Source organism: Podarcis pityusensis (assembly GCF_964106645.2).
Source record: "Podarcis pityusensis genome assembly, chromosome: 2".
In the NCBI taxonomy this organism is placed as follows: domain Eukaryota; kingdom Metazoa; phylum Chordata; class Lepidosauria; order Squamata; family Lacertidae; genus Podarcis; species Podarcis pityusensis.
Window position 1 is genome coordinate 41,754,932 of NC_138029.1, and position 16,365 is coordinate 41,771,296.

At 40.8% G+C, this 16,365-nt stretch overlaps 1 protein-coding gene across 4 annotated transcripts in view; it reads left to right on the forward strand.

The window, feature by feature from the left end:
* Positions 1-16,365, forward strand: part of MYH10 (myosin heavy chain 10) — a 75,142-nt gene that overhangs the window by 18,528 nt on the left and 40,249 nt on the right. For 2 of the 4 annotated variants that reach the window (XM_080993558.1, XM_080993557.1), the window contains exons 4-8: positions 6,405-6,432; positions 9,160-9,262; positions 11,745-11,774; positions 12,952-12,969; positions 15,392-15,484. In XM_080993558.1, the coding sequence (XP_080849684.1) occupies positions 6,405-6,432; positions 9,160-9,262; positions 11,745-11,774; positions 12,952-12,969; positions 15,392-15,484 (272 nt within the window). The remainder of the gene's footprint in view (positions 1-6,404; positions 6,433-9,159; positions 9,263-11,744; positions 11,775-12,951; positions 12,970-15,391; positions 15,485-16,365) is intronic. The other 2 variants (XM_080993559.1, XM_080993560.1) reach the window with 2 other exon arrangements.

Sequence of the window (16,365 nt, forward strand, 5' to 3'; positions counted from 1 at the left end):
GAGGGGGTGTTTCCATCTCACACAGTGTCTAGCTTCCTGGGGGGAAATTAAATTTGGACAGTGTGCTGGTGATTACTAGATTTTCTCAGAATTTACAGGAAAGATGAGAAAAACCAAAATTCTACTAAAAAAATGGATGCACCCTATTTTGAATCTGCATATCAAAATTGCGAAAATGGAGGGGGTTTCAGCTTGAGCATCTGAAAATTGGCTCTCTGGTGTAATAGGGGAAGTATCTGCACTTTGAGGTAGGCGTGGAGGCCTCAGGTTTCTTGTGGCATATATGATGTCTAGAATCCTCATCTAGCATAGGCCGCTATGAAAAGAATTTAGTTACATCCAGAAAATCCACCACAGAATTTTGGAAGTCATATTTGCAGCTCCCCAAATTTCCTTACAGGTTCGATCTGGATGGAGTTCAAAATGTGTTGTCAATTGTGGGGGGTTTCCTTCCTCCATTATTCAGTAGTACTAACATACAGGTGAGGTTTGCTAAACTCTCTCACTGGCCTAACTCAATTGTTCTGCTTGTTCCTGTAAGTTTGGCTTGATTCATACTGTATTGATATGCTTGTTCTTCAAAACTATTCAGTTCTTATTGTATTCCTAGCTTTCCAGCTAGCTAGTTTGCAGAAGGGCCTACGGTGTTTGGGTTTCTTTTCTTTTCTTTTCTTCTTCATCATTTTGCCATTCTTCCTACTTTATCTTCCTTGCACTTTGAATGGGTTGCAGTTGTGCTTCTGTCAAACTGCCAGCCCTGCTAAAGCCTCACTTAGCTCTTCATGGGACTTGGAAAGACCCAAGAGTTGGTAAACAAAGTCTGCTTTTATAAAATTTAATGATAGTGTTGCAGCGGATTAGAACAAGACGGGTTTCTTAAGTGTGCAGGGAAGAACTGGAAAATGTCAGATGAATTGTGTCTTTGTCATATGCAGGAAGTGGAGCAGGAGTCTGGCTATTCTCTTCGAGCTGCTGCATCAGCTGTGTCTAACAGTAAATTCAGTCAACTTGAATGTTCGTTTTCAAGGTCTTTGTGCCGTGCTGTGTGTGGGATATCCTAGAGCAGGGGCTGGGAAGCTACGGCCCTCCAGGTTTTGTTGGACTCCATCTCCCAGCAGCCCCAGGGGCACGTTCAGGGGGGTGATAGGAGTTGGAAACCGACTACATCTGTAGAGCTTTGGCCCAGAAACTGATAGCCTTATCCTCTATGAATTTGTCTAATCTTATTTTATAGCCATCTAAGTTGGTGGCCATCACAGCCTCTCGTGGAGCAGATACCATAGTTTAGCTGTATGGTGTGTGAAGGAGTGCTTTCTCCTTCAACATTCAGCTTCAGTGGTTGCCCATGAGTTCCTCTGAGTGGGAGGGGGGGAAATTCTAACCACTTTCTCCACACTGTGCATACATTTTCACACTTCGACCATGTCCCCTCTTGCTTTTTCTCGAAACTAATCTTTCTTCACGGGGGAGTTTCTCCACTGCTTTTCTTGATCATTTTGGTTGCCTTTTTTCTGAACCTTTTCCAACTCTGCAATTATTCTTTTTGAGGTGAAGTGACCAGAAACGGTACACGGTATTCCAAATAAGCATATGATATCTCACAGTGTTTGATAACTGGAAGAAATCTTGGAGGTACACAGACGAGAATGAGGAGATAAGTGAGTGTTCTCTAGGAATGCAGGAAAAGCAGGCTTGCTTACTTTGAAGATAAAAATTCATGAAGGAAGAAAACTTCAGGCCGATCAGGTTTGAAGCCAAAGGTAGAGGTTACAAACTAGTGGAAAGCATCCCTCCCCCCGCCCCCTTTTCAGGATAAAGAAGCATTTTATGCATTTGCTTTGCTTCATTGCCTTTTTCAAGATAATGCCTCTGGGTGGAATTCACTGTGACATTCTTCTAAGTGTGGCAAGCTGAAATCTCCCTCTTCTGCCCCCTGTTCTTGGGATTCTCCCCCACCCCACAAAATTCCCAGACAGTTTTGGGGGGATGCTGAGGGGAGTAGGAGGGGAAAGTACCCTTGCACAAGTCGAAGTCCTTGTGCAAGGCTTCAATGGATGGGGCTGGTTAAATGAATTGCATCCTCTTGTCTTTTCTGCTTCAATAAACTTTGATAGAATAGAATGCTAAAAGATAAATTTGGTAGTGCCTTGATTTAAAAATTCCTTACATAAAATGGTTAGCATAAAGCCCTAGCTCATGTGATGTTTGCCTTGTGCTGACCTAAGATGCATGCTCTTAAAATGCAGAAAGCAGCAGCACGTAACACTGCGCAGAGCTACATCTCTACCACTGCTTGAAGTACTTGCTTTTATGTGGAGGTTGTAATATTTTGCACACTTGGGAGTAAATCCCATTGAATTTGACGGTAGCTGTGAATAAGCATGCATTTGATTGAGTGGCACTTGATACCAAATTACAGATGATAAGTTCTTGTTCAGTCATTCATGCTTGCTGCAGGTTGCGAACGTGCATCCCGCACGGATCACGTTTGCAACCCGAGCGTCCACTGTATAGGATAATTTAAATGATTATACTAAACTTAGACCTTTTCTTTCAGTGAATTATGATACAGTAAAGCTGTTAGATATACAGAGTTGCCCACAAGGCTGTTCTGTTTGCAAAACGGCTAGTGAGTTAACCTGTAGTGGCTGGTGTGGCAGTGTGGGTGGGCTGTGCTGCTCACCTGACTTCCCAGTACTTCATTGCTGCTGGTTACGCAGAGGGGCAGGGCAGTGGAGAGTTTAGTGGTGTACAGGTGCAACAGCAGAGGCAATCCTGCCATGCTGAGCTCTCCAGTGCTTTGTCTCCCCCCTCTCAATAACGGGCAATGATACCTGGCATTGGGAAGATGGCTTAACAGCGCATTACTACCTGTGCTGCCTTGCTAGATGCTACTGGACTTAACCGTTCTATTAAACATTAATGCATGAAATCTAACTTAAAGAAGCTTGTAAAAAATAAGTAACTTTGATAAACTTAGTCAGGGTACAAAATTTCTTAACTGATGTTCTTGCGTGCATGTCCAGTAATACACTTTGGCTACATTATGAACATGAATTAATTCCAGAGTTCTCTTTATAAACTAACTTCATTTTTCAAAACGAGTTGTGTTCAGACAAGTGTTTCTGAAAGTTTTATAACTAGGTTTAAAAGTAATAGCTGCCCTTGTATAAACATTGGCATTACTTTTCTGGCGTTTGTGTATGTCTGCTTTGGGCATGCTGTATTTAGAGGATGGAGTCTGTTAACTCTTACAAAAACAGTTTAATGTTGAATGAGTTTCCTGTAAACTATATTGCCAAGCTGGGGTCATGATTAACCCAGTTTCATTGGCATTGTTATTAATAGTTATTTTTCAAGCTGTCCAGTATTCTCACACACACATGCTTCTCTGTATTGGTTTAATGACATAGTACAGTACTAGGAAGGTGGGGGATGTATTGTGTTCCTCCAAACAGTTCATAGCAATAGTATTTATTCAGAAGATCCCAGGTTAGGCTGAGAGGTAGTGACTGGCCCAAGATCACCTAGTGTGAGGATCACCAACCTGGTGCCTGTGGCTTCACAGGCACTCACAAAGGTCTTCATTCATTTTACCTGTGGGTGCTGTGTTGGTGACCCTGTATGATGCGGGAGATGGGAATGGCAGAGTGATGCAAAATAATTGCTGGAACTAGAAGGGCCTGCACTGTTGCATTCTGGTTGGTTTGGAAGGAAGTTTGTGGGTGAGAGAAGTGGCAGGGGTGGTTTTCCTACTCGCCTTATGGCCCAGCTTGCTTGCTGCCTACCAGCCATGTGGAGCTGGCAGCAAACACTTGCTTCCTCCCATGAAGGCGCTTGCACTTCACTTATGGAGATATTCAGTTGGACTTTACTTCACCTGAGTTCTATAGCACTGCAGATTAAAATGAAAAATGATTCGTTATGAAAGGCTGTCCTTTTTATTACCCTATTACAGACACACGAGGTGCACAGTCTTTCTTTGTTCAAGAAACAGAAATGTAGAAACTATAAATAACTAAAAAGAAGGAAATAGCTTATGATGAACTTTAACAGGTAAATCCTGTCAGGTAAACTCTCATTTAAATTTTCCCCCACAAAGCTTTTCTGATATCGTTCTCCTAGAAGCATACTTCCTTGTGGGTTTTTTAAGTATTGAGAGGCCAACATCTCCTTTTCTGCTGTATCAACACAAAAGCAATTGTAGCTGCTCATTGTGGTGAGGAGTGTCCTAGTCCCCAAGTCTTACTTATGTCAACTCAAAGCTCTTTAAAGTTATAACTGACAAAGCAGTGTTGGTCTAAACCAGGCATCCCCAACCTGCAGCCTTCCAGATGTTTTGGCCTACAACTCCTATGATCCCTAGCTAACAGGACCAGTGGTCAGGGATGATGGGAATTGTAGTCCAAAACATCTGGAGGGCCAAAGGTTGGTTGGGGATGCCTGGTCTAAACACTTGGGTTTTTGTCTTTACAAGGCTTAATATTAAACACTGTCCTCTCCCTCAAAAAAAAAAAATTAAAAAAAAATGAAGAGCAATGCTAATAAAGAGGAAAAAGTGAAAGTTGCTGCCCATGCATTGATGGTGAATTAGAATACAAATTGTAATAGTAAGTCTCCCTTTGCCCAAGATTTTTGTGGCTAGTAAAGAATGAATTAATCTTCTGAGCACTAGGGAAATTGGTGGAAAAGCTCATCATATGTTGTGTAGCACAGTCTACTAGTTATTCCAAAGTATCTCCAGCCATTTACTTTGTTTTTCATTATTTCTATTTTCTAAATTACCTCAGAAGCCCAGTCTAAACTGTGCTCTTCTCTTGCTTCATATTCTGCTTCTGGCTCAGTTTGCAGTCTGCTGTTGGTGGCAGAAATGAGGCAAAAGCATTCTAGCAGCCTTTATAAATTTTCTTTAAAGGAAATAATGCTTAAGTTTCCATCCTTTGCTCTGCACAGACATAGGCAGCCCTATAAATTATCTGCTGCTATAACATAACCATATTTTTGTGTTCCATGAATGTCAAAGTGATGTGTAACAGCTGCATTTATTTCTGCTTATTGTTGAATGATTCCCGAAGGGTACTACGTTAGTTTATATCTGTGTGTGCTTTTCAATATGCTAACATTTCTTCTACAAATATAAGTTTAAACATTAATCTTTTTAAGTGGATAGGGCTTGTATCTGACATGACACATCACCTTTAAGGCAATATTTTAAAATTACGAGTTTTCATTTCAAATCTTTCACCAGCTGGTTATGTCAAAAACATATACATTGTATGAGCAGTCCCTGAAAGAAAAAATGTATGGTGAAATGAGACTTGATAGTTCTATGGCTGGTTGGCACCTCAATACCAAACTTCAACAATACTTGCTGAAAGAGCTCTTTCCAGAGGAGGCTAGGTTGTATAGTTGTTCAAATAGTTATTTGTCTTTGCTTTGCTTGCATATGAGGTTTTCCGGCCATTTCGGCAGTCACAGGCTGTACCTCCTATGGTGCCTTTGTGAGGTCACAGTAAATACGCCTTCAGAAATCCACAATGCACAAGAAACTGTTTTCTGTTCTTGCTCAGTTCCTGTTTACACTTGCTCAGCCCTCTCCTACACTGAACACACACCTCTGAAACATGCCCATATTTTATTAGATGCCAGGACTGGACATCCACACTCCCATCTATTCTTAACAGAGGAGAGGTGCAATGAGCTGCTTTCTGAGCAAATAAAGTTGCAGCTAATATAGGTATTTCCCATTGGTGGTGTGACTATTTTGTGCTCCTGTCTTTTTAAAAAATGTCATAACTATTCTGTGTTATGCTTTACCCCTACAGCAGCCACTTTGTGTGACTGGTGCCCATGGCACTTGCTCAAAATTCCAAATTTGCTTACTTGTCCCCAAAAGGCTGGTAGCTCCAAAGGAAGGGGGGATGTATGGTAGGCATGTTGAAGTGGTGACATTCTTGTCTCTCTACTGTAGACTTATGCAGAGAGCCCTTTTGTCAGCGGTAGTATAAAATAACGAGCCTTGGCAGCATATAGGTCAAACCTTGTTCGGTTAGTACCTTGTATGACCTTTGTTTAAGTTAACACCACTTTCAGGCTCAATTCAGGGCATGTTTTAACCTTATAAGTCTTCCATAGTTTAAATCGAGGGTGCCTGAAGGACTGCCTATATACATGTGTCTACACTCACCTTGTCTGGGTGATTTGATTTAAAAATTAGGGGGGTTGTGGATGGATGTTACAGTGGTGAGAATTTGCGTTTGGATAATATTATGGTTCTAGCTATTCCTGGCAACTTCTTGTCACCTTTACTCTCCCTCCTCTCAGGTTTTCTGTCTCTGCGTACCTTACTAGCAAAATATGTGCACCAAAATGTCAATCATAAATTGTTCCCTTTTCCTTTGCAGATCGTGAGGACCAATCAATTCTTTGCACGTAAGTAAATACATTTTGGAGCTTAGCTTTGTTCTGTGATAGTGTGATGACTACTATTTGTCAGATTCACTGGGAACAGGGGCTCCTAAGATGAGTTACACAAGAGTTAACATTTAACTTTATTCACTGAACGATCTCACGGGTGGCAGAGATCATTATTACCAAACTATGTACTGAAGTTCCTTTGCAGGAGGCTGGCTGTGGCATTCCTGCCTTAGTAGGAACTGGATCTAGTGTGTCCAGTGCCTTCATGGAGGTGAGCTTGGAACTGGGAACTTCACAGTTCACTGCTTGCTCTCGCAACTGTTATTCTAACTCCTGTTGCAAGCCAATTCTTGCTGCCACTTGTTACCATGGCTTTAGGATGGATTAGGCCAGGCATAAGCAAACTTTGGCCCTCCATATGTTTTGGACTAGAAGAAGAAGAAGAGGAGTTTGGATTTGATATCCTGCCTTTCACTCCCTTCAAGGAGTCTCAAAGCGGCTAACATTCTCCTTTCCCTTCCTCCCCCACAACAAACACTCTGTGAGGTGAGTGAGGCTGAGAGACTTCAGAGAAGTGTGACTAGCCCAAGGTCACCCAGCAGCTGCATGTGGAGGAGCGGAGGCACAAACCCGGTTCCCCAGATTACGAGACTACCGCTCTTAACAACTACACCACACTGGCTCTCAGTTCCCATCATCCCTGACCACTGATCCTGTTAGCTAGGGATCATGGGAGTTGTAGGCCAAAACATCTGGAGGCCCGAAGCTTGCCTATGCCTGGATTAGGCTATAAATCTAAGCATATCATTCATGTGAGATCTGGAAGAATGACTTCCAGCTATTTAGGGGTTTAGTGAAGGGCAGTAACCCCACTTCACACTATCTGCGCCATTCACGTGGTCGCCAAGGCAGTCACTGTCTTTTACCTCAAACATCTTTCATTCATAATTCACAGATTCATAAGGAATACGGAAGTCAAGAGGCAAAGGCACTGAAGATACAGGGGGAGATGAGAGGACTAATGAGGTCTTCAGTCTGTCTTCTGAGGATCATTTGTCACATAATAAAACAAGTGAAAAATGTAAAAGTTTTGGGTTAGTCAGTGGGAACCCCATACGTAACTAATAAGTTAATATCGGTGAACATATGTCTCCAGTATATAACAAGTCTATTTGGCAGTGAAATCTGAAAATCAGTAATGGAATGATCTAAAAGTGTTCTAAAGGCCAGGAGTGTGTGTGTCCTCTTTCATCAAGTATTCCTATTCCAGGAAATCTTGTATAGTTCACCATCTGGCAACAATACACTATTGGGGGGGGGGCGCGCGCGGAGAATTAACTTCAATTTCAGCTTTGCAGCCACTGCTTATAAAGAGAATAGAACCTATAATTGACACATTGAATACCTGCTTAAAGTTATGCTTTTTTTCTTTTCATATATGTGGAAGCTAGATGGACCATCTAGGGGACGCAGGTGGCGCTGTGGGTAAAACCGCAGTGCCTAGGACTTGCTGATTGTATGGTCGGCGGTTTGAATCCCCGCGGCGGGGTGAGCTCCCGTCGTTCGGTCCCAGCTGCTGCCCACCTAGCAGTTCGAAAGCACTCCTAAGTGCAAGTAGATAAATAGGTACCGCTTTATAGCGGGAAGGTAAACGGTGTTTCCGTGCGCTGCGCTGATGCTGGCTCGCCAGATGTAGCTTCGTCACGCTGGCCACGTGACCCGGAAGGGTCTTCGGACGGCGCCGGCTCCCGGCCTCTTGAGCGAGATGAGCGCGCAACCCTAGAGTCGGACACGACTGGCCCGTACGGGCAGGGGTACCTTTACCTTTACCTTTTAGATGGACCATATGAAATTGATTATAAAATAGCAGTAATTTGGATATTGTACATGAAGCATTCACCACCCTTTAGCTAGATCCTTTAAATTCTGTTACTCCAAAAGGCATAAGGAAACTTGGGGCTCTTTCTCAAGTGACTACTTCATATGCAGCAATACATATTCATGTTTGTAGAAGTCTTATATCGGGCAACTTGAGAATGGTTGTGCAAATTTATATACTGTTCAAGGAGATTCCTTTTTTGGTTCTCAGCTTGTATATCACCGTCTCATCTTTCCTTTTCCCTATGCAATTGAAACAGGAGTGACAAACTGTTGAGGGAGACTCAAATGGTATTTCCTGAGTGGCGGAGGTGACTTCAGATAGAATTGTAGAATTGGAAGGGACCATGAGGCTCATCTAGTCCAACCTCCTGCAATGAAGGAGTGTTTTGTCCAAGGTGGGGCTGGAACCCACAACCCTGAGATCAAGTCTCATGCTCTACTGATTGAACTATCCCAAACTCACTAAAGTTTTGGTTCTTTACCACTGGGTGACTGAAGAGTGCTTTTAGAAGTTAGCTCGGAATGTCTGGTTTTCATTATTTAAAACCCACCATCTAAGTTCTTACTGAAATACCTTTAGTGTGTTTTCAGTTGGAACAGCAAGCTGCCTCATTGACAGAGTTCCTTCAGTGAAAAGTGCTCTCAGTACCAAGTGTATCTGCTGTACAACAGTGGTTTTACATAAAACTCACTACTGAACAACTCAATTCAGCATCTTTTCACATCTCAGGAACCAGAAAGTACCTTGCAGTTGTCCAAACCTAGCATTAATAAAATTATCCTAGACATTAAGTTGTAGTGAAAGCCTGATTGTTGTTTCTCTTCTACAAATCTAGCTTTAAATTATGTGTGTTCTTGCAGAGGTGAATCAGGTGCTGGGAAAACAGAAAACACCAAGAAAGTCATTCAGTATCTTGCACATGTTGCTTCCTCTCATAAAGGAAGAAAGGACCACAATATTCCTGTAAGTTATACATGGTATTTCCTTAATTTGTAATTGTTGTAATCTGTAAATAAGGTTAATACCTTGCTTTGAAGTCTGCTTCCGAGACCCTGTCCATGATAAACAAGTGTTGGAAAACAGCCCACTTAAAGTTGGAATCAGTTTGTAAGCACTGCTGTTTGCTTCATTATCCATTCAACAAAGTACTTGCTTTAGTTTAAGGGAATAGCCACCTAATAGTTGTGTTACAATTGCTCTCTGTTAGAAGTTACAAAGAATAAACAGTTGGATGCCAGCTTGGTAGATTTCAAATTGCTATGTGTACATAACAACCCTCTTGCTGTTACAATTGTCTTTGGAAACAATTCTTAAAATAGAAATATGTATTGTACAATACACCGTTGGCATTAGTTTTTGTGGTGCCATATGCTAAGTTCTATAGCAAAGCAAAGCATGTTCTTGAATGAAAATTCATTGCCCCACTTTTGTGCTCTCTTGGATATTGCAATGTCTCCTTAAGTTCTTGCTGTTAGCATAAGGATTTTTGTGATGTATATTTGAGATGTAAGGAGGCCTTCAAGTGATCCTGTACTATTGCTTTTAGTGTGCAGTTGGCTGGCTGCTATTCCTCTAGATAGAGATGTGCCCTGTAACTGGGGACTAAAAAATTTAAAGTCGTTGGGCATTTAATAGATATAAATCCTAGGAGTCTGTTAACTCTGGCACAGGTAACTTTTAAGTTTTCAGTTCCAGGAACCACTTTTAACCCAAATATGCATTTGGGGACCCATTTCTTAAATTTTGCCATATATTTGCATCCTAATAGTCCCAGCTGTTATAACCCACATTGAATCAGGACACAACACACTCGTGGGTCCCAGCCCACCACTTGAAGACCAGTACTTGAGCATACCCCAAAAAATGGAATCCAAGGAAGGATTATTCATGGAACTGTCTTGGATCTCCAAGGCTAGCAATGAGTTTTGTGGAGCAAAATCGACAGCAAGATGAAGTATAGGACATAAAACCAGTCCCTTCCTCTGTTGCTGGGGTTTAGTCCTGTACCAAAATGGTATCTGAGTATACACTTGTTGTTCATGTGAATGAATGGTTGATTAACCCTTTTGACAGAAGAATAATGAATTTGGGATGGTGTTGTAGTTGGGCACAAAACATACCCTCTGTCCCTGGCAGTCCATATCTTGGTTTCCACTAGTTCTGGTGGTATAGGTTTGTGTGTACACTGTATGTATGCACGTGCACATAAAGCAGATACACCTTTCCTGCTTTATGGGGAAGTGAGAAATGGAGCACCATTAAATCACCTCTGAAGACACTGTGAAGGCATACCGCATTCTGTAGCTTTAGAACTATTAAGGTATTTAGTTGCTACCCTCCTTTAATTCTGCAGCTGGCAACATTTAAACATCTGTTTGTGTAACTTTCATCTGAAAACTCTCTACTGTTGCCTTCCGAAACTTTTTCTTGTTTTGACAAACAATTGTAGGGCATGGTGTTCTTCTTTAAACTGCTATTGCCTTATAGCTGTGAAGAAGGCACCATATTTCGGAACATGGGCTTTATCTGCCCACAATATTCATTGTATAGTGCAATATAAATGAGTACTTGAGTTGTCTAATTGATGTCATAGAAGCACAGGATTGAATTTTTCACCATTGGTCTTAGCTGTGTTGCTTTCTATGAACCAATATTTGACATTGCATCTTTAATAAATAGGTTTTATTTAGCATCCCTTGTGTGAATAATCCAATTTTGTTAAAAGGCATTATGGATAAAGAAAACTACATCTCAGTTTGTTGGGTTTTGGAATTTTTTTGTGTGGCACGGTACCCATATGTAAACTTTGGCAATTTGTGTGCTACTGTATCCCAAGTTTGGGAAATGCTCTGGAGCAATACAGAGTTCTGCTTCACATAAGGAGTTTTACACGTTGGTGTTGTGTTTTCTTCCGAGTTAGGAATTCCCTTGCATGTGCAAAACGTTGCACACATCATCTCACAAAAGATAAGAGCAGCTCTTGCATTCACACATCTGTATGCATGTTGGAGGCCCTGAATGCACATCAGGCCTGTTGAATCCTGGCAAAGGAAACTAAATACACTGCCTAGAGACTTCTATGTGATCCAGAAAATAAAAATTCTAGGTGGATTTTTTTTTGTTAGAACCTTTTGGAAACATTGTATTTAATTAAGTCTTGAGAGCATACAGTGTATATTGTATTACCAAGCTATACCTTTTCTAAAAGAAACCAGTATCAGACCTGGAGTCATGAAATAAGATTAAAAAGTACTTTTAGTTCTTCAGCTTTCCTTGAATGAAGTTCACATTTAATTCTATCTGGCTAAAATTTAGCTGTTGCCACGATGAACATAGTGGCTAAAGAAAATATACTAGTATGTATATGAGAGTGAAATCTTGGCGATGGATGGGAAGGCAAGGTCAGATTTGCTAACATGTGAATTTGTTTGTTTACAACAAACAGCCCGAGTCACCTAAACCAGTGAAGCACCAGGCAAGTGTCTTTTTTCTGCTTCTAAACTTTATATAGGCTTAATCATTCTTGTTTTACATTTTTAGGAGACTACCTGTCAACATCCAATATAAGTATACAAGTAATTTCTGGTACAGGCATGCAGCTAAGAGTAAACTTCATTATTGCACATGTACAGAAACACCGATATAATTGTCCTTTGAGCGTGCATATCACTCAGTGTAACTGACAAAGTAGTCGGGCACAGATTCTCCCAGATTGCTGGGCATCATTGTTCCATATTTTGCTGACTATGTGGGGAAAGCAGGAGTGTTTTAGTGCTGGTATGCCTAGATTTCCTGCGGCTCAGGATAAATCTGAACTGCAGTCGCCCTAGGGCTGGAACAGTAAACTCTGACTGCATAGATTCTTAGTTCTAGAGGCCAGTGAGGAAAGAGGGTATGCGAATCCCAGGACTGATTGTTCTGGATTCATCTTTCTCCCCATTCTTTTTTGACTCAAGCTGTCACCTGCCTAATTAAATAAGTGACCTATTACTTCCTGTATAATGTCTTGAAGTGATGCCTTGTGCTATGTACAGGTGTTGAAGTTGAAACTAAGATGTTTTTGAATGAATAGGAGTTCGCTGTGACTCTCTTGGCAGGTGGATTTTAGGAGCAGCTTAAGTACTGCTGAAGGTTGAACCACCTATGGTTTGGTATGTGGTTGAGTGGTTAGCTATTTGGTCAAATATGTGACCTTCAGCAACTTTGGTTGTATTAGCAAGGGAAAGGCTAATGCTGTTTACTTTCTATGAAAAAGCATACAAACAGATTCTGTTATAGCTCTTCCCTCTATAACCCTTATGGGCCACTGCTTAATCAGTAGGAGAGCTTGAATGACTTCTTATCCATAGACTAGGGTAACTGGAGAATAACTCTTTGAGTGCAGAGCAAAACATGGGTGGATCTCCTTGGTGATCCAACCAGATTAAACAGGATAAAAGTTTTTGCTACCTGGTGTCATATTCATCAGGTTTATTTTATACAGTGAAGTTGAAGAAGGGTCTGATAACAGATTTTCTATATTAAAAAGATGAGTAAACTTTCCTATAGGAACCCAATAAAGCCATTTTGTATTTTTAATCCCAGTGTGTTTCTGTAGGTTTCATAAGTTCATAACCATTAACATTCTGTTTCATTGTCATTTTGAACTGCAGAGTGGATCCCTGTTGTATGTGAGTAGCATGTAGCTCTTCTAGCTTCTCACCCCGCTCTCAAAATGAGTCAAATCACAGGGATGCTGAGAGCAAAGCCTCTCTTACCTATCATTACACTGTTGATTTGCATGAATATATTGCATGTTACCACACCTTCACAATATTTTGGATGCTTTTTCCAAGATCTCCCTGAATTTATGTGTGAAAGCCAATGTAGATCTTGCCTTTAGTTTCAAGCTTCTGTGATACATTGCAAAATAGGATGGTGGTCTCCATATGCCTCTTGTCTGTTTCCTCACATGAGACTGATTCATGACACCAAGACACGCGTGCCAGGCATTTTAGGGCCATAAGTAAGAATAACTAGGAAACTTATTTTGAAGTGTTCATATCAGGAATTGGGAACCTGTAACACTCCATGTTTGCTAGAGTCCTGTCATCCCTGACCATGTTGACTGGGGCTGATGGGACTTGGGAGTACACAAGATATGGAGGGCTACCAATTCCTCATTTCTGTGTTGTAGGCAAGCAATTGTACAAACCTCAAGATCTGACTTCATAGAGACTAAAATAACAGATTAAACCTGTTGTATTGATCAGACACTTGGGGGGTACAAATGAATGTCTCTCTTCAGTGAAGTCTGAAATTTGATTTTGCTTGCTGAGAACAGCTAAAGGCACACTATGCTAGTGTGCTTGGACTGTAACAGGAGGTAGCATCAGTATTCCATGAAATGATTTATCTTGGCGTATTTCAGTTTTTTGTAACTGTCCAAACTGAGATAAACTCCGTTCTTGACTAGATGTATTCCTGCAGACTCCATAGAGCTCATTTCTGCAGTTCATATTGTTTACAAACAATTTATGACCTTTTCTGCTTGTCAGATGTGTGCTCACTTGAATTGACTCTGAACTAGCTGTTTGAGCCCCTATTACTTGGTTTCTGTGTTTTGTTTTGTTTTTGTGCTTTTCAGTGCCCATTGAAAGGCATTTTGCTGGATAATCTCTTAGAAAGGAGGAACTAGCAAGAACCTGCCATGTAGAGTTAAGATGCAAAAGGCAACAATATGTTTCTTTGCTGTATGAAAGGGTTTTTTTTTATCGTGGATATCAACCAGCCTTGCACTTCCTCTTACTATAGATAGAATGGTGTAGTCTTAGTTAAACATTTAGAAAAAGCATGTTGAAATTACGTTACATTCTTCTGCATATACAGGGTGAGTCCTTTAAAAGAGGCCCCGTGGATACAGAGTACACATGTTCCATGGGGCCTCTTTTAAAAGACTCATCCTGTATAAAGCTCACTTGTTGAACTCCAACAGATGAGTTAAGCACTTGCTTCTCTGAAACCAGTGAGTGTTTGATGTTAGCTGGATAAGCAGAGAATGTTCAGTCAAGAAACTAAGCGATAATTCTGTTCAGATAATGCACTTCTAAAAAGGTACTGTACAAACATTAACTAACAGTATGCAGAAATCTTTAACATACATATAATTGGGACCAAACAAAACCAATCATACTGTGAAATATTGGTATTTCAAAGCAGTTGAATGGAGGCCACTTACTGTTAGGTAACCTAGGTTCATACGTTTTCTACAAACAAGATTGACTGGAAAAAGCAGACCTATTAGCGGTGCTAATATTAATTTTGCAATTATATTACAGATACAATTCCACTCTGCCACACACCTTTGCTATCCAAGACATGGCAGCAAAATCTCATCTTTCACCAACTTGACTCCTCATTGGGCTAATGGATACACACAGGTGTTAACATGGACAGCAGTGGGGAAGGAATTCTCCCAGACATGTCTGAGCTGGCAACTCAGACTTAAAAACCTTTCTAAAAAACTGCAAAATTAGTTCTGTGTCCTGTGCTTGTAGCTGAAATACTGTTTCACCTCAAGTTTGAGAATAGCCAGAGCTAAGGCAACACTGCTCACTTCAGTCTAAAACAATCCTATAAGTTTTGTTTAGATGTGGGAGCAGAAATCTGTGCTGCACAGATGATTAGTTAAAATGATAAATGTCCACTTCACAAAGTTTTTTTTAAAAAAATCTTTGTGCATTACTAACGTATACTTTGTCAGGCCATTTAGCTGCCCCAGATACTGATCTCAGTGGAAGATGGAGCATCATTTTTTTTTTTCTAAAATTGCCTGAAAGGTGGCAGTTTGTCAACCCTGTGCTTTATCCATTAGCCCTAACGTAAATTGTATCTATTTCTTTAGTTTTTAATACCATATTTTCCAACTGTTTTTTATGATGTCGTCCATCTCAACTGTTAACAGCATTAAGCATATTTTGAAGATGCTGTATTGAGAAGACATATGGGGTCAAGGCAATTGAAAATGGAAACCACACCTGGGAAATTGTGCTGCTCTTGGATTGGAGTTGCCTAACTTTGGGTTTGTGTCTGTGGTTTGTTGTTTTTTTCCAGGGTGAACTGGAACGTCAGCTTCTACAGGCCAATCCCATTTTGGAATCCTTTGGGAATGCAAAGACTGTGAAAAATGATAATTCCTCTCGTTTTGTAAGTTTTTAAATTTTAAATTTAAACCAAGCAACCTTAATTAAATTCTAAACTATTTTTTCTAGGCAGATCTACTCTTAAGAAACCTGTTGAAATGCAGTAGTTCTTCTCTTCGGGAAGGGGAGAATCCCCCCTCCACTAATCTTGGTCTTCAATGCCCAGACTTACGCTGGGAGCAACCAAACTTGCATTACAAAGATACATAACACTTGGGCCAAAACAAATCTTGATTCAGGTGCATGAAATTTTAGATCATTTTTCTGAGTATATTCCAGCCCTTGTATATTCTCAGATAAGTACCAATGTCTGTGCCAGTTACTGGTCTAACAGTGCAATCCAATACATGCCTAGTTAGAAGTCCAGCTGAGTTGAATGGAGCTTACTCTGCAATGACTGGGTGTAGCATTGCAGTCTAAATGAGTCCATCCCCTGTTGTGTTGGTGTAAACATGCCTTGGATAAATAAGCAATTCCCTCCTGATTAAGTTCCATGTTTACCTATGATACTTAAAAAAAAAAAAAAAAGAGCTCAGTGTTAATTTTTCCATGAGCAAGTCATGTAACAGCTGAAGCTTACAACAGAAAGAACCAATTTGTTACCTCGTTCTCTAGAAGAGAGGTAGCAGCGTATAGTCACTCCGTTTATTTAGTTTATGACTAGCCTTCCAATCTTGCTTTCTTTATAATATTGATGCATTGTAGACTTTAAATGACTAATACAAGTTGAGCATCAGTAGTACCCTGTAGGTGTGCGTATACAGTACATGCAGGGTAGAATGGTGGAGCCATAACGAGTCCCCACTCAGCCATGAAGCTCATTGGGTGACCTTGAGCAAGTCACACTCCCTCTCAGCCTAGCCTTCCTCAGAAGGTGGTTGAGAG